At 39.8% G+C, this 18,413-nt stretch overlaps 2 protein-coding genes, 1 long non-coding RNA gene and 1 other non-coding gene across 4 annotated transcripts; 2 read left to right on the forward strand and 2 right to left on the reverse strand.

The window, feature by feature from the left end:
• Positions 1 to 956: 956 nt before the first annotated feature.
• Positions 957 to 2,818, reverse strand: LOC120290904. The gene is made up of 2 exons (XR_005548685.1): positions 2,552 to 2,818; positions 957 to 2,483 (listed from the first exon to the last, which is right to left on the reverse strand). It is a non-coding gene; the product is annotated as an uncharacterized LOC120290904 (long non-coding RNA).
• Positions 2,819 to 7,650: 4,832 nt separating this feature from the next.
• Positions 7,651 to 10,219, forward strand: LOC104432631 (zinc transporter 6, chloroplastic). Its single transcript, XM_010045110.3, has 2 exons — positions 7,651 to 8,593; positions 9,745 to 10,219. Exons 1-2 carry the CDS (start codon positions 7,907 to 7,909, stop codon positions 10,060 to 10,062), a joined length of 1,005 nt encoding a protein of 334 aa, XP_010043412.2. The 5' UTR covers positions 7,651 to 7,906; the 3' UTR covers positions 10,063 to 10,219.
• An 848-nt stretch (positions 10,220 to 11,067) lies between these two features.
• Positions 11,068 to 11,141, forward strand: TRNAI-UAU. Its single transcript has one exon. It is a non-coding gene; the product is annotated as a tRNA-Ile (tRNA).
• A 1,538-nt stretch (positions 11,142 to 12,679) lies between these two features.
• LOC104435295 (potassium transporter 1) lies at positions 12,680 to 17,838 on the reverse strand. The gene is made up of 9 exons (XM_010048073.3): positions 17,648 to 17,838; positions 16,352 to 16,595; positions 15,706 to 15,951; positions 15,137 to 15,187; positions 14,797 to 15,057; positions 14,661 to 14,713; positions 14,422 to 14,536; positions 14,087 to 14,341; positions 12,680 to 13,984 (listed from the first exon to the last, which is right to left on the reverse strand). Exons 1-9 carry the CDS (start codon positions 17,690 to 17,692, stop codon positions 12,978 to 12,980), a joined length of 2,277 nt encoding a protein of 758 aa, XP_010046375.2. The 5' UTR covers positions 17,693 to 17,838; the 3' UTR covers positions 12,680 to 12,977.
• Between the last annotated feature and the right edge of the window lie 575 nt (positions 17,839 to 18,413).

Raw genomic sequence — 18,413 nt, forward strand, 5'->3', positions numbered from 1 at the left:
TTGCCCTCGATTTTTATGCCTACACATGGTGGAGACATCTTTTCTTTCTCTAGACATTCATATGTGCAAGAAGAGGAGAGAAATATACATACATACATACATACATACATACATACATACATACATATATATTTTTTTAAAAGGAAGAGAGAGAGAAGCAATGCTTCTCAATATTACTTTCCATGATGCAAGAAGAGCTTGCATGTGACAGAGAAAAATGACTTGTTGGGGAGGTCACTGGAAAGCCTAATATCGGTGCTAACAAAAGTGTGGAGGATGATGGGATTGGCATCATAGAAAGAAAATAGAGGATGACGTGATTTGTGGAAGAATAAGAAGAAAAAATGAGTGGGAGGTGTAGAAATAAAAGAATAACTTGCAAGAGAGAAAATATAGATGATTTGAAGAAGTAAAGACTAAGATGTCAAAGGAGTGGAAAAAAAGAAGAAGGAAAGTGAGACCCGAAATATATTTAAAAAAAAAAAAAAAAAGAGGAAGAAGAAACAAAATAAAAAACATTGGCCAAGTAATTTTAAAAAATCACCGTCATAGAATTGTACTAGAAGTGGTGGGCTCCACAAGGGATAGCATAGTCAAAACACAAAAAATTGAAGTGTCTAAGCCTTTTAAAAAATGTCTAAGCCAAATGAGGAGTAGAAAAAGCATGGCCCAAGATTAATCATTGGATTTTGGTCTTTAATGCGACTCTAAATTATGGATCTGTAGTGAATGCTCGAAACTTGATAACTGAAATAGTTGAGAAAATGAGATTGAATAGCATGTCGTAGATGGGGAGCCCTATCAAGATGATCCAGAGCTTACTGGGCCTTACAAATGCGTTTATGAACCCAACCCACCTTATCCTCCGGCCCAAAAATGGGCGGGTCTTTGCCTGAATGCACCCTCATCCCATTTCTTCAATTGCGTGCTTCCTCGCTACATGACCACGAAAGACGAGTTCAAGCCGCACACGGGTTGGTCTTTGTTCAGATTGAATGCAGGAAAATTGTGTATTTCACTTTTACAGCCGCGCATCAATATCAATTTAGATATAAACTCGAGACATTAATTTAATAATTCTCCACTTTAACTCAACATTTGAAACCAATTTATAGTGATCACCTTCCACGTTACTCTCTCAATGCACCGATAGGCGCTCGCTCTCCACAAATACTTTGCTTGAGCTTCGCCAAATGAACAGTGTCATCATGTCTGTTGTTGCAATCTTTTTTACAATGACATTGCCCTTCACTAAGACATTTCAGATGAAATGGTACCTGACATTAATATGCTTCATTTGCTCGTGATAAACTAGATTATATGCCAAAAATATTGCATCTTGATTATCACTATGTATATCAACACTTTTCTAATCCAGCTCAAAGTCCGAAAGCAAATTTCGTGACCATATCACCTCATTTGCTATAGAGGTTAATGCCATGTCCTCTGTCTCAGTCGAATACAAGGTAATATGATCTTATAAGAATGCTTTCCAACTCACTACACCACCTACTAGTGTAAATATATACCTTGCTAAAGACTTGCAATCATTCAAGTTACTAGCGTGATCTGAATCCACATAACTAGTGATCTCACCGCCATTGTTGTTCCTTCGATACATTATACCCACGTCTGTTATCCTCTTTAAATATCTAAGAATCCACTTCGGAGCTTCAATTTAGTGCTAGATATTTTTATTACGTTAATTGAGTCATAAACTTTTTATATTTTGCCAATCGAGTTCATTCAATCAATTTTAACCGGAAATTGCCGACGTTAACATTTGGCATCCTATGTCATACAGTAGGTGTTGATATAAATAGTTTCTAAAAAAAATTAAAACTTTTCTTTTCTTCTTTTTTCCTTACTTTCTTTTCCTCTTTTTTTGCTTATTGTGGTTGATGAGGTCGTTGGCCATTGGGATGAGGGCAATGAAGCCCTCGCCTAAATTTGGGTGAGGCCATCATGGCTTGACCTCACCCAAATCCAATGAGATTGAGTCTTGCTAAAGGCCAACAAAGGAAAGCAAATATCTACCCAGCACATAACGAAGCATCAACCTCATACCAAAAGCCTAGAGCGCTATGGTGTAAAATTTGGAGTTTGCAGACCCTCCCAAAAATCAAAGTTTTTATATGGAATCTCTGTCAAAATGCTCTCCCCACAAAGAAGAATTTATTCAGACGAAAAATCATACCTGAACCGACTTGCCATCTGTGCAAAATGAAGCTCGAAACAATAGAGCATTTATTTCTGCTTTGCCCTGGACATCCAAAGTTTGGTCAGATCCACGCATCAACATCCCAATACAGAGCAAGGGACTAACAAGCATAGATCGGTGGCTCCTTCATTATAAGAGCGGCTTACCAAAAGCACCGTCCCTCAAACTAATTGCCGAAACGCTCTGGATGGTGTGGAAAGAGACGAATGGGGCCATCTTCCGAAAGAAGACTCTAGACCCGAATGGAGTAGTCACCGAAGCCCTTGCAAAGCACGAAAACTTCGGAATCTTGAACTCTAAACAGAAAAATTGTGGGGAGAGAAAACGTACCTCTGCAACGAAATGGAATCCCCCTACCTCGAGGTCGCTGAAAATAAACGTTGATGGAGGGTTCAGAGCGGGCACATCTATAGGAGTGATTACTGGAGTTTGCAGAGATGCCGCCGGAATTTTATTAGGAGGATTCGCACGCCAGGTGAGAGTGCAATCTGCACTTCAAGCGAAAACCCTAGCTCTGCTCGAGGGGATGGAGTTCGTGCACGAATGGGAGAAAGATAAAGGAAAAAGTGAAAGTACAACCATTGAGTCTGACTGTTGTTGTTTAGTTCAGGCATTGTTGGGGGAGAACCAAGTACCGTGGAAAGTTGCGGCACAAATCAAGATGGGCCGAGCCTCAATGGCCTCTTTGCCTCATTTAAGCCTAAATCATTGCTTTAGAGAACAAAACAAAGCTGCAGATTGGGTCGTTAAAGCCCAACTCAATCAGTCCCTCCCTCTGAACTGGGTCTCAAGCCCACCCCAACTGCTGTTTGATGTTCTTTGTTCTGAAGCCCAGTTGGGTTTGTGTTCTACTTCACCTACTTAAGTTGAAATGAAATGAAGCTCTTTCAACCAAAAAAAAAGGCCAACATAGGCAAGCCTTGCCCGAGACCAACCCTCGCTGGTAGTTGCCTTTGGCCGATCGCCAACCATTGCTAAGGCCGAACGATTGGTGGATGAAGAAGGAAAAAGAAAAAATAATAGAAAAATATAAAAAGTTCCTAAAAATATTATTAAAAAGTGTTCACGATTGCCCCGACCGTGCTACGTAAGATGATCAACGTTTATGTCGGCAACTTCCTATCAAAATTGGCCAAACTGATTTAATTGACAAAATGTAAGAATGTCTATGACTTAATTGACAAAATGTAAGAATGTTTGACTTAATTGACAAAAATACAATAAATTTATGATTTTTTTGAATAATTTTCCCAACTTAATTCGAACGCAATGTCATTTCTAGCAACACATATTTGTGTATTTTCGATTTATTTGACTTGTGTGAAATTTAAAAAGATTGTCAAAACTTAATAGCATGTGTGAACAATATGAGCTGCCTAGATCAAACCGAACTAAATCAATTGGTTTTGGGCGTTCTCCAGAGCATGGATCAGATATCCAATTTCAAAATATTGGAAACGGTGATTTTGGTCTGATTCCTAATTCTATGTGGGGAATCATCAACCCAAAACACTCGAATCAAACTGATTATTATTATTTGTTTATTTTTAATTTCTTAAAAAACTGTAAAAACTAAAAGGCCCTAACCTTTCGGTCACAACACAAATTCTCAGCCACTTTTTTTTTTTTTTGGGTGAACCGGGCAACTTTAAGCAAATAAATTAAGCATTATTTATTCATGAATGTGCAGATGCGTTAGGGCCTTGGCCCCAAAATGTGGGTGGGTGACGAGCCAGAGTTTCCAAACAACAAGCCCATGGCAAGAGATAAGGGGAAAGGCATATCCACGATCAACTAGCACAAGTACAAAATGACCCATTAATAAAAGGATTCAGCCAGATTTAGTTGTTCTTACTGCTAAAGCCAGTGCATCAACTGCTCAAGCCCAAAGGAAGAAAACCCTCCCACGGAATTGACTTTCTTACCCGCCCCAAGCCCTATGGGCTCAGCTTTGTAATGACGCTCCCTGAAACAGGTGAAATCAAAGGGCATTACTTGAATGCTACTGCAGGTACATGCGAAGAAATGATCAAAAGGGCTGTATTTGCCAGAGAATTGGGAGTTCCTATCGTAATGCATGACTACTTAACAGGGGATTCACTGCAAATACTAGCTTGGCTCATTATTGCCGAGATAATGGTCTACTTCTTCACATCCATCGTGCAATGCATGCAGTTATTGATAGACAGAAAAATCATGGTATACACTTTAGGGTACTAGCTAAAGCCTTACGTATGTCTGGTGGAGATTTTCAGCTAATGATTCTATCCAAAATCCATATTTTGGGCAAAACAAGAATTTTTATTCTCAAATTATCTCCGAGGGATTTGCAGTCATTGTGGAAATTCCATTTTCCCTAAGATTAGTATCTTCCTTAGAAAGGAAAGAAATAGCAAAATCTCATAAATTACGAGCAATTCATTCCATATTTCCTTTTTAGAGGACAAATTTTCACATTTAGATAGTTTTATGACAAAAAAAAAAAAAAGAAGAAGACAAAAAGCAAAAGTGTTTTCAAAGGACAACTAGCAAAAGCAATATTACGCTTTCATCCACCGGTTCTTTTTGCCCACCCAGAAACCGGATCAAATTGATTGATCAAATCTAGTATGGTCAATAGGAGTTGATCAAATACTTAAAAAAGTTTCAAATGCACCATCAATGCGAGAAAGTAAAAGCTCAAGGACTTTCTTTTTTTAATTAGTGTGCAATTTTATCCCTAAATTTTTAATTTATTCAACGTGTTTTCTAAATTTTTAGTAAATGTTCAAATTAGTTTTTAGACTATATGAAAATGTTAAATTAAATAAATTAAAAGTTCAGGAATTATGATGGATGACATTATACATTGGGTTAAATTTAAGAACCTCATTAAATAAATTAAAAATTCAGAGGTCATATAACATATTTAGTCAAAATTTATGGAAAGTGTTCATAATTTTGACCATGCTAACGTAGGACAATCAACGTTTATGTTGGCAACTTCCTATCAAAATTGGCCAAACTAATTTAATTGACAAAATGTAAGCATGTTTATGACTTAATTGACAAAAGTACAATAAATTTATGATTTTTTGGATAATTTTCCTAACTCAATTCGAATGCAATGTCATTTCTAGCAACACATATTCGTGTACTTTCAATTTATTTGACTTGTGTGAGATTTAAAAAGATTGTCAAAACTTGATAGCATGTGTGAGCAATATGAGTTGCCTTTGGTTCTGGGCGTTCTCCCCATGGGTCAGATATCCAATTTCAAAATATTGGAAACGGTGATTTTTGGTTTGATTCTTGATTATATGTGTGAAACCATCAACCCAAAACACTATAATCAAATCAATTTATTATTTATTATTATATTTTAATTTCTTAAAAAACTGTAAAAAGTAAAAAGCCCTAATCTTTCGGTCACAACACAAATTCTCAGCCACTTTTTTTTTTTTTTTGGGTGAACCAGGCAACTTTAAACAAATAAATTAAGCATTATTTATTCATGAATGTGCAGATGCGTTAGGGCCTTGGCCCCAAAATGTGGGTGGCTGACGAGCCAGAGTTTCCAAACAAAGAAGCCCACGGCAAGAGATAAGGGGAAAGGCATATCCACGATCAACTAGCACAAGTACAAAATGACCCATTAATAAAAGGATTCAGCCAGATTTAGTTGTTCTTACTGCTAAAGCCAGTGCATCAACTGCTCAAGCCCAAAGGAAAAAAAACCCTCCCACGGAATTGACTTTCTTACCCGCCTCAAGCCCTATGGGCTCAGCTTTGTAATGATGCTCCTCTTATGGGCTCTTCTGGTTTTGAGTAGTTTTATGACCAAAAAAAGACAGAAAACAAAAGTGTTTTCAAAGGACAACTAGCAAAAGCATCCACCGGTTCTTTTTGCCCACCAGAAACCGGATCAAATTGATTGATCAAATCTAGTATGGTCAATAGGAGTTGATCAAATAATTAAAAAGTTTCAAATGCACCATCATTGCGAGAAAGTAAAAGCTCAAGGACTTTTTTTTTTAATGAGTGTGCAATTTCATCTCTAAATTTTTAATTTATTCAACATGTTTTTTGAATTTTTAGTAAATGTTCAAACTAGTCTTTAGACTATATGAAAATGTTAAATTAAACAAATTAAAAGTTCAGGAATTATGATGGATGGCATTATACATTGGGTTAAATTTAAGAAACCCCATTAAATAAATTAAAAATTCAGAGGTTATATAATATATTTAGTCAAAATTTATGGACTATTTATATGTATATATAAACACTCACTATTTGGACTAAGTAGGTAAAAAATGATCGCACGATAGCAAAGGCTCTATCGTTAATATTTTCCTAAAAATAGTTGCTAGTATCATTTGAGATAATTATTGAATGAAATATATTTTAATCATATTTATAATTCGCCGGAGGTGGTAGGTCCTTCCGCTACGTGTCCCAGTTTCTTCATGCATTTTTGCCGGTATGCAGGGTTCTTAAGTCACAAAAAAAAAAAAAAATCATCGACTATAATTTATTCTAAATATTTCCGCGGAAGCCGATTTCTTATTTTTTTTTCATTGGTTGGCTCTATCCGTTTTCCTCTTGACCATGGTCAGTCTGTACTCGAGAGACGTGGGGGAGTTTTTCCAAATACCATTCCCCAGGGACTCTCCAATTTCCACGTCTGTATTCACTAGGATGGGATGGAGTCGAAAGCGAGGAAGAAAAGAAGCGCATGAGGCTCTGAAAGTTCGCCAAAATTCCGAGTTAGAAAAAACGGACGGGGGGTGGGATCCCGGGGAAATGTGGTGAATGCGAAAGGGCCCAGCTTTTCCGCCCCATAATTGCTGAATGACGACTTTTCCACCCGGAGAAACGCTTTCCATCAATCAAATCAGACGATGTTGGAAATCAAACGAAGGCAGCACTAGGCCTTATGGAGCCTCCACGATCCCGCTGTCCACATCCATGCGGCGCCCCCCTCGTTAAATCCTAGGACAAATGTTGTTTTCGGATCGACCGCGTCATAAAACATGAAGTTCCCATTCACTCCGTCTTTATTTTCGAAATTAATATATTAAAAATCTTAAAATTTAAAATAAAAATGCAATCAAATCTTAAAATATATCATGAAAGCAAAATTAAATTTCAAAACTTGTCACAAATTTTCGAAAAGTATAATCAAACAAAAAAATTAATTGAATTAATTTGATAAATTTTAATTTTATATCTTTTGAAAATTTTAATTATATTTTTATGATAAATTTATGGACTTAATTGTACTTTCTAAAATTGTATACCTTAATTGCACTTTATTACTTTATTGATAAATTTGAACACTCTTACCCATTGAATTTTCAATCCTCGAAACCTTTCATTTTTTTTCACATGCCAGTAACTTAAAGCAGCTTCTTAAATCCAAGCGGGTCCCACCCCGGTTTCCCCATCGTCTCCAATCTCCATCGCCTCCTCCGCACCATAAGATCTCTCCCCAAGTCCGCCACGAAACAGGAACCGACAAGAAATACATTCACGAGCCGCCGTCACTGACTCGGCCGACGACGAAGACGACGAGGAAGACGAAGGAGGAGAAGGAGAGCGAAAGTTGAGCAGCAGCAGTAGAAAGCAGATTTGAACGGTAGCTGGACCTTGCAGTTCCAGCAGAAGCAGGAGGAGGAGGAGGAGGAGGAGGAGGAGGGAGATATGGGGAGGTGCGTGACCGACACGGCGCGGGCCCTGGCTTGCCGGAACACCGTGGCGGCGACCCATCTCAAGCTCATATCCCTGCTCGTCATCTTCGTCACCAGCGTCGTCGGCATCTCCTCCCCGGTCCTCCTGGCCCGCTACTTCCAGGGCAAGCCCGCCTACGACAAGGCCGTCCTCGTCATCAAGTGCTTCGCCGCCGGCGTCATCCTCTCCACCTCCCTCGTCCACGTCCTCCCCGACGCCTACGACGCCCTCTCCGACTGCGCCGTCGCCTCCCGCCACCCCTGGAGGGACTTCCCCTTCGCCGGCCTCGTCACCCTCTGCGGCGCCCTCCTCGCCCTCCTCGTCGACATCACCGCCAGCTCCCACGTGGAGCAGGGCCACCACCACCAGGCCCCCTACAAGCCCATCGGGACCCACGAGGAGAAGAAGCTGGCCGAGCTTGGGGTCGCCGAATCGGGCGACGTCGGGGCCAGCTGCGGCGTCGATCAGGCCGAGGAATTGTTGAAGCTGAAGCAGAGGTTGGTGTCGCAGGTGCTGGAGATCGGGATAATATTCCACTCGGTGATAATTGGGGTCACCATGGGCATGTCTCAGAACCAATGCACGATTAAGCCTCTCGTCGCCGCCTTGGCGTTTCACCAGATTTTCGAAGGCATGGGTCTCGGCGGTTGCATTGCTCAGGTGGGTGGGTCGAAATTCTCGCTTTCTCTCTGCTTCTCAGTTGCTAATTTCTCTTGTTTGGATCCTTCGACTCGTGGGAATTTATTAGCCGATTGTTTGGTTAAATCTGTGTGGAATTCAGGGGGCTCTGTGCCCACTTGTTTATTGTTTTTCCTTTTTCGTCCAGCGGTGGTGTGATTAGCTGTGGATTGTCTTGAAATAATTCGCAGCTGATTATGGAAGGTACTGCTAATAGAGTTCTATTGGTGAATTCTCGCTAGTTGGTAAGGATGGAAGATGTGATCCTTGTCATGCCGAATCTCTGTGAAGACTAGTACTTCCACTTCTCGTATAGTTGATTGTGCAATGGAATGATCGCCAAATGTTTGATGATTTGTCGTGAAGAGTGGAGAACACCAACTCGGGCAAGTCATATGAATGTGGATGAATCCATTGTTTCAATTGCTTGTATTCCCAATTGACTTATCAAGTGGAAGTGGGAGTTGGGTTATAGCCTTTGCTAGATCCCGACTGTGGAGGTGTGGGTAGCTTGCTGCCATCGCCGATAGTCCACTCACTCCAAATCTATAGCTGTCTCTCTCGTGATGTAGATACACAGACCTCACTGTTGTCTGCGAGTTTGGAAGTTTTGATTTATTTGTTCAATTTGAATAGAACCATCATAGGTCCTCTTCTCATAGCGAAACTCATGCAAATGATGATACTTTTTCATTCCTGATTGGTAATTATGAATGACCGATGGCAACTCTTTAACCTTTTTTGGCAAAACTTACATCTTTTCTTGGTTAGTAACTTCCTTGAGTGTTGATAAATCATGAATCAGTAGAGTAGTCCACTTGTCATCGGTGCTTCTTTGTCCTTTCGAAGTGGCGGTGCAAGGCCGGCCCTTATCTCTGCATTATCATGAACTTTCTCATGGATCCACTCCAATATCGCCCAATAATTAGAGATGCCGCATGCTCCATTCCTGGAATTTCCATTATTCCGTTTAATGCTCAGTATGCATTTGGTCTGATTTGTTATTTTACTTATGCGAGTCCTGATCCTGCAGATAGTTCTAGATACAGTTGCATGACATTTGATCTCGGATCCCATGTATCAGTTGATCAATCATATTATCTAATTGATTTACGGACTTGAACTAATGACAGGCGGGTTTCAACTTGGGGACAACAGCCTACATGTGCTTCATGTTCTCAGTGACGACTCCAGTGGGGATAATACTGGGGATGATCGTGTTCTCGGTGACGGGTTACGACGACAGTAGTGCTAACGCTTTGATCATGGAGGGCCTATTGGGATCTCTGTCGTCCGGCATACTCATATACATGGCACTCGTAGATCTCATATCGGCGGATTTTTTCCATAACAAGTTGATGGAGTCATCTGGGCTGTGGTTGAAGAAGGCATCATTTGTTGCTCTTACTCTTGGTTCTGCATCTATGTCCGTCCTCGCCCTGTGGGCTTAAATAGATTTTGTAGATAAATCAGGCAATGAACGATGCCATCATGTAAAACCCAAGTTGTCGAATAGAACATGGATGAAGCATATGGAAAGGAAAAGATGTGTTATTGATCTCTGGGGTTGAATCTTAATTACGAAGTCATGCACGAGTCATAGCTTTATCTTCGATTCAAGCTTTAATTGGAATCTGTTGCAGCATTTTCTGGCGCTTTATGTATGCAATCGTCATGTGTATAGTCCTAGAGAAAAAGTGAGGAGTGACTCAAGTGAGTGGGAAGCCCAGTAACACCACCGAAGCATTTTCCTGCTCTAAAATAATCGAGCTTTTCCTTTAGTTCTCCCGCATGTCTTTTCGGTATTATTCTAGTCGCCATGAAAGATCCATGTGCAATCTGACTCTGCATGGTGCCCCTTTCTTTATTGTTTCGACGAACGCGCAGATTGCCCCTGACCATCCCATCTTGGTCAGTGCGGCCTATATTTTTTAGTGTATCTTTGATGTTAGGTTTCTTTCTTTTTTCGATTCAGGAGTCTAGCTTTTAGATACTGGCCCCCACTAGCTAAAGCCGAAAGATCATGCGACGAGCGCGGTGCGGTGTTAGGGAAGATTGGGGACGGAAAGATTTCGATCGCGCAAATTGAGAGAGTTAAAGAGGATCCGATTATGGAGAAACGAGTTGGAGGAGGAAATTACTGGAGCGCTATGAAAATTGACGCGGAGAATCGGATTTAATCCAAAGAAATGGAAGAGAAGAGGAACTGATCATGTGCTATGTTCGTTCTAAAAGTTAGGTGAGGAGCGTGTTTAAATTCGATTACTTGCTGGTCACAAACAATTTACAGAAGCAGGAGGACGTGTCCCCGTGTCCACCAAGAAAAGGAAATAGACGCTACGTGTTAGTTGACTCGAGATGCCCACATGCAGTCAATTCGATAGAGTTGGGCCGGGAACTCGCGACGCAAGAGATTTATTATTAAATAATTAATCAAGTGGAAATGAACAACAGCTGGTCCCGTAGCTCAGTTGGTTAGAGCGTTGGTCTTATGAGCCGAAGGTCGCGGGTTCGAGCCCCGCCGGGACCACCTTTTTTTGTTTTATGTTTTACCTCCTTCGCATTGAATTCTCATTATTTCTGATCACGATTACTACCCCGCAATTGACATGACTAGTTAGATGGACCGTCAAGTGCAACTTCCATGTTCTTTTCTCTTTTTCGGTTCGGTGACTAGTGAGATAATGAGGAAAATAATCCCAAACTTGTGATTTCATGCTGCTACAATACTTATGTTGGAGGTTTCTTCTCCTTTTGTCTTTGTTTTATAGTCTCTCTTGTGTTGAGATTCCAGTGGATTTCCCGATTATCAAGCACAAAGTTACCATTCTAATGTAGAATTCTGTAGTGAATGCTAGCGCTTTAACCAAGATCATTCCTTCCTTAGGTTTGGAAACACATGTTGGGAAATATATGATTTTGAATTGGTAAAATAGAAGAAATTAGATTGTTAAAGCAATTAAGTCAGATTTTGCATGATACCATTTTTTTAATGATTTTTCCTTCATGATATTGTTAATGGTCACCAAGTCAGATCAACAAAGTATCAAATGAGAATATTAGATAACTATTTTAGTATTTTCTCAAGGTCAATTGTTGTAGTTTTGGAAAGAGAACTCAAAATGATTTCATACTAGTTCATAAATAAAATAAAATAAATAAATTAAAAAAAAAAAACCCGCGCGCACACTTGTATATATATATCGTTCATAAAGAGTATAGACAACTCTTACAAAAGTCCCTCTTTGAATGAAGTTGCAAAATGAACATATGTATCCATACAAAAGAAGTTACGAAATAAACAAATGCAACCATTCAGAAAATATTGCAAATTGAATGAGTATAATTTCTAAAGATAATTATGAAATGACACTTTAAAAATTCAGAATGATAAAAATAATAAAAATAATATTTTTAATAAATAAAATTCTAAATTTCCATAATTTTAAAATTACTTAATAAACAAAAAACAACATACGAACCCACCGCGGTGAATGAGATGGTTCGCGCTCGCCTCTCAACCGATGTAGAAAAGGGGTTCGAAACTTCTCACCTCCATTGCGCGACTCACCTGCGCCCGGAGGTGGGTTCTGCATGGATCACCCTAGTTTACGCGCCGGCCTGCCGAATGAAGCGGTTCCGGTTACCAAAAAAAAACCAACATACGAACTAATAAAGGTTAATAAGATAACCGTACATAATAAATAAATAAAATTAGTGCGCCTAATAATCACATACCTACATACATACGAGTATAATGGGTCTAACCTACACTCAACCTTTTTTTAATGTTTTAACAAAACCCTACACTTATTAAGTGATCCATCTCCTCTCAACTTTTCTATGGGCAAGGAAAACACACCTAATTTGTTTTACAAACAAACTTCCAACGGTACCTTTATCTTTTTTAATTGTATGATAAAGTCGTGAACTTAGACGTGCTTGGGAATTAGGATGCAGTGATAGTTAGTTTGGTTTTGTTGAGTTGGTTTCGTTAACGTCACTTACAGTTTTACCCCAACAAACTTCATTTTATGTATTTTGGTCCTTGAATAAGAAGTGTATGAAAGTTTGAACAAAAGAAGGCATATCAGCATGCACACATCTCAAAAATACATCAGCTCTCTGCGCTTCTGTATTCTATTTTCCCAATAACGAAACCCTTTTGAATTCTCATTTACAAGAGCATTCATTTGTACTTTAGCCTGTGACCACTTTTAACTTCCGACAAGCTTCCTGCTTTCAGATTTCCTCGTCTTGATTTTCTTAACTTTGTCAGTGTCGGTCAAGCCCCTGAGCTCCTCGGATTTTACTTCGTCTTGAGATCCCAGGATCTGAGGCCAACCTTTATTTGCCAGAGTGGAAACTAGATATGGTAAACCATACCAACTTCCAGCAAAGAAGTGTGAGGCACATTCAGCACATCATCAGGATCTCTGCAATTTTTGTTCAGGAAAGCATACACGACATCTATGGCTAGTTTCTTCATAAAGGGAGAGGATTTCTTCGCCTTCGCATTAGAGTGCCCCAGAATATAAGCAACTCCAGATTCTTTGGCCTTTAATATCCGAAGCGTCTCGTCTTTTAGAGGAAAAATTTCCAAATGGTTGATATCTGATGACGTTCCTCCGATGTCGCACTGAGCTTGCATGCTAAATTCATGATACAAGTCAAGCGAAGAGAGATCTTGAGCACTAGAGGCCTGGATTCGCTGGTTTCCAGTCTCTCCGGATGATATACTTACTGGCTTCGAGCAATCGCTGTCTTCAGTTTCCACAAATTGCAGTATTCCAGCAACCAAACTGTCTTCGAAGTTGTAGTTCTCTTGCTGTAAATCCTTGTAACCATATCTCACGATGCAACGAAACATGCCATACTCCTTTGGTCCGACCCTACTAAGAAGCAATCGTTCACTTTCGCCGACATAGGGAACTTGAACAGATTTTACGCAAACAAAGACCAGCACCTGATGAAATGCTGGCAAGTTTGTCACAAAGTGTCCGAAGATGGCCGGTATGCCTGTCACGAGATTGGTATATACGAGTCCAATCCCCGGGACTCGAACCATACCAAGGCTAGGCCCCAGAGAGATTATTCTGTTAATGGAGACTTTGTTCTCAATGTCAAATTGGTGTTTCTTCATGCTGCCATAATTCCATATATACATCACGACCATGAAAATCAGAGACAAAGCAAGAGGTATCCATCCGCCTTCTGGGACCTTGCAGATGGAAGACGAGATGTAAAGCAGTTCAACCGAGCCAAAGATCACAACGAATGAGATAGCATCAATTATTCGCCTCTTCCACACAATTATAATGATCAATCCCATAAGGCAAGTTGTTACGAACATAACAGTGGTTACTGCCAGCCCTGCAGTGACATTAACAAAAACAGAAACTTCGAATCAATAGGTGGCACATTTTGTGAGACATATTTGTGTATAGTTCGAACAGCAGAACACTGTATACTCACCATATGCATGACCAATCATGTTAGTGTCCCTCAATCCTACTGTCACCGCAAGAGAAAGAAACATCAGCATCCAGTTGACCTCAGGAATGTATATTTGCCCGTAGATTTTACTAGAAGTATGAATGATTTTAACTCGGGGGAAGCAGTTCAATGCAGAGCTCTGGCTTACGATGGAGAAGGTGGCTGATATTACAGCCTGACTTCCTACTACTGCAGCTAAAGTTGCCACAATAAAAACTGGCCAAAAGACAGGTTCTGCAATAGAAATGTTAATCAAAGTTAAGATTTTTCGGAGATAACTGAATTTAACCACCTAGTACTCAATAATTCCTTGCCTGGTATGGCCTTGTAGAAGCTTCTTTGAATATCTTCATGATGCTTCGAGAGAAATGCTGCCTCCCCCATGTATGCAAGGATCAGAGAAGGATAGACAAGAACTGTGAAGGCTACCTAAAATTCATGTGATAAGCGTTAAACATGAGGTAAATTCGAGATGGGAAAACCAATTCGAAAATATCCTTTCAAGATGCCAGAATAATAATGCTGGGTACATCAAGAGGTAAGGGACAATCACCCTAATCGAGACAGGAGAGAAATGGCCCATATCAGTAAACATCGCATCAACACCTGAGACAGCATGGGGATATTAGCTTCCATTTAGCAGAGTAACTGCAAGTACTTTTATTTTATTTGAAGTGAAAGAGAGGTACCTGTGATAGACAGAACTACTCCACCCAGTGATACCCATCCTTCTGTGCCCGTATTTCTAAGGAACTTCAAGATGTATACAGGAGATAGCGCGTGTATTATTCGTGTATTCCAGCGGAATATATTGTAAATCCCAATGCAACATATGCAAAGAAGCCATGCCATGACAACTGGGGCAAACAAGAAAGCAACTCTGTGTGTCCCGTGGTGCTGAAGAGAGAAAAGTCCCAGCAAAATGACACATGAGATTATAACAACATAATCTGCAGAGAGTAGATGGTCTATCCTCAGAGTTCATTCAGTTAGCTAGAGATTTTGGTATTTATAGAAGGGTTGACTTACTTTCGTGAAGTTCTGGTATTTTAAGCTTGACTCCCGAAACTGCTGAAAGAACTGAAAGGGAAAAGAAATTTAAATCTGAGTATTAGAAGTTGATCGGCTCAACATACATGGCCCCGACAAAAACATTATTTCTGCATAAATTCACTGGTTGAACTTAACGTCATAATAAAGTTGAATTTTGCATAATTAACTTTCCTCCTCTTGATGCACTACAAAGGCCCACCAATTACAAATGAAAACCAAAAGAGAAGCAAAGATGGCCTAAATCAGAAGCAGAATCCTTCACTTAAATCAAGGTCGAGCCAAAAAATCTCCACTTATGTCCTCACTTCTACATAAGATCTTTATGCATCAGGAAGCATACTAAGCTCCCCAATATCATTATGAGCTGAAACTACAAATACTTCGGAAGTAGAAGCTTGAAAACTATTGATATCTTCAGAAAACAGCAAAGTCATTGGATTTACTATTTTGGAAGTACATATTCATACATTGAAAAATAGTGTGCTTCGGGAAAAAAGCATTTAGAATTAAAGGAAAAATTGAAATGCCATGATGGCACTAGCTACCTGATATTGAGGGAGTCAGAATACCATCACCTATTGCCATACAAGTTCCTAGAAGAACAAATATCAACAGGCTTGTGCGAAAATTAGGGTGCTTCTCCAGGAAAGACTTTAAGGCCAAGCTTTGCTGTGAATCAACCGTTCTGTCCTTTGCATAAGAAGACAGCTTCTCATCGATATCTTGTTGATTTGGTAAAATGCTCAGTCTTGCATGTCGACAAAGCAAAGAATACAAGGCAAATGTCCCACCTACATCGTTATCATATTGCTGTATCAGTTATGTGGCTTTTCAACTCTAGATAATGAGCAACATACTACAGTACAGGAAAGTCTCACACTTTCAACGTATCAACAAGAATATGCCTTCCAAGTAATGAGAACATTTTTCTGCTAATATGCCCTAATGCAGGGCCATAAGCAGTCCATAAGTGCACAACTGTGATACTTATATAGACAAAAACTGATGGCACTACAGGCAATTGATTTGTAAGGTCATTTGACACAGCAAGGTTAGGTTGCTTAGCATGCATAGTCAAAAAGGAACCATCAGCAGCTTCTGCTTTGCATTCTCCAGCCAAGGAGCAAACATAGTTCCTTTTTGGTTGCTTGATCAAGAATCCAAATGTGAGGATAAAGCTCTGCTCCATACCTTCTCCGTTGTCATTGGCAGACATCACGATGAAGATATACTTGAAAAGTGCAATTAGAGTCATCGTCCAAAAGATAAATGAAAGAACACCAAAGATCTCCTCGTCATTCTCGTGAAGGCTCAGCTGTCCGGAGAACGTAGTCTTGTATACATAGAGAGGAGAGGTACTGATATCACCATATACCACTCCAAGGCTCTGGTAAGCCAATGTGAGCACAGTTGAAGACGACACCCTCTTCACATTCTAATTCAGAGAAACGTGATCATTACCAGATGTACCGTGAACAACTCACATGAATGGAAAGGACAGAGAGAAGAAGCTCCAACAGTTACTATATCAGATACCATCACAAGTTTACAAGCTTACTTGCCGTTCATAGATTATAAGCACATTCAATGTAAACCATCATACAAAGCACTTAAGTAGATAAAAAACTAGGGCCCTCAGATATCTTAAATGGAATCAAGTGCAAGGCAGTCTGCGATGTCATAGCAACACATGTAACTTATGAAAAGAAAAGAGAGAAGAATTTGCCTACAGCCTTTGCATGAATTCAAAGGACTTTAGACTAAAGGGTGTTGGGCAAATGCAAATACTGTTCAGTAAACACTCAAATACAATTAATCAAAGTCATTATTTAAAAGATAAATGAAAGAACACCCAGCGTCTTGCAGATACAGAGGAAAACTTGAAGCTCTGCTTTTTGCGGATGCACAATCACTTAAACAGCAAAAGACAACCTAATTCAGATAGAACCATACAGAGTGCAAAAGTTTCCAAAGATTAGTCCTTGGCTGCAGACTTGAGCAGTTGCATATTCCCATGCTAATCAACAAGCTCTGGGACTGTTAATTCATGTTCACGTGTTAAATTTGAGTCACTCCAAAACATTCCAATTTTGTTCAACTTGCCGAAGAATTATTTCAAATGAGAAAATATCATCCGCTACTCAAACAGTAGACTGCAGTATGTAAAGCAAGAGACACTCGATTCGGCGAACAAAGGTTCTGGTGAAAAAGTAAACTTAAAGAAAAGCATTGTATCAGTTCACTAAAATTGGGCGATAGAGCAACAACACTGAAGTTGAATGCACTGAAAATGGTGCAACAGTCAAGCGCAAACAAGAGTATTGTTCTGGGCAATCTTGCTAGTACCCGGTGTCTATGAGAATGAGAAAATGGCAACGAAAAATGGGAACAGAGAAGAGACAGACATTATCCATGAATAGAATTAAAAGCGGACAAATGAAACTCAAAAGGGAAACCGTAGAAAGATAATGGTAATAGAAACGCAACCTGTTGAGATATTCCCAATTCAGATGCTTGTTCAGGTGCATTCATGGCTGACGACTCTGAAGACTCGGAGAGTGGGGTAGAGAGAGAAGGGGGGTTCAAAGCAATGATGGACAAGAACGAGAAGCTGCCAATGTGTTTATAACGAATAAGAGAGAGAGAGAGAGAGAGAGAGAGAGAGAGAGAGAGAGAGGAGAGGGGCAACAGTTCCAAAAAATGCAATAAATGCTCTCTATCTGGTCCTCGCCTCTCGCCTCCTACCTCCCTCCTTCAGCATGACCACCCTTCCAAACAGTGCTCTTTGCATGAATTTCATCATCTTCTTGCTCAACCATGCACCCACCCACCTTTTTCATACTTTCTACAGCCGAAGTAAAAGCCCAAACCTTGTTTAGCTTTTCCATTTATATGCAGAGAGTCATGATAATTCATGAAACATTCTTAACCTTGACAAGTGATGCAGCATCTTTTTTGTTTGATTTCTTGCCAAGTTCAAGTATAATATATGGGCTTTTTATCTCTAGGATTATTCCTGAGCACCCTCGTGAGTTCAATTCTGGACTTACCAAGCACAGCGAAAAATACTCATCTCAAATGTAGAACCCTCTTCTACTCCTGTCATTAACAAAAAGTTCATTGTCTAAGAAAATTACTACGGCTAGTAATAGATCCAATCACTTGGGACGTGTCAAATTGAAAACTTTGCTTCCTTTCTCGGTGGATCAATGGTTTTCCTCTCCTTTCTTCTCAATCTCTCCAAAATCCTTGG

Source organism: Eucalyptus grandis, chromosome 2 (genome assembly GCF_016545825.1).
Source record: "Eucalyptus grandis isolate ANBG69807.140 chromosome 2, ASM1654582v1, whole genome shotgun sequence".
NCBI classification, from domain to species: domain Eukaryota; kingdom Viridiplantae; phylum Streptophyta; class Magnoliopsida; order Myrtales; family Myrtaceae; genus Eucalyptus; species Eucalyptus grandis.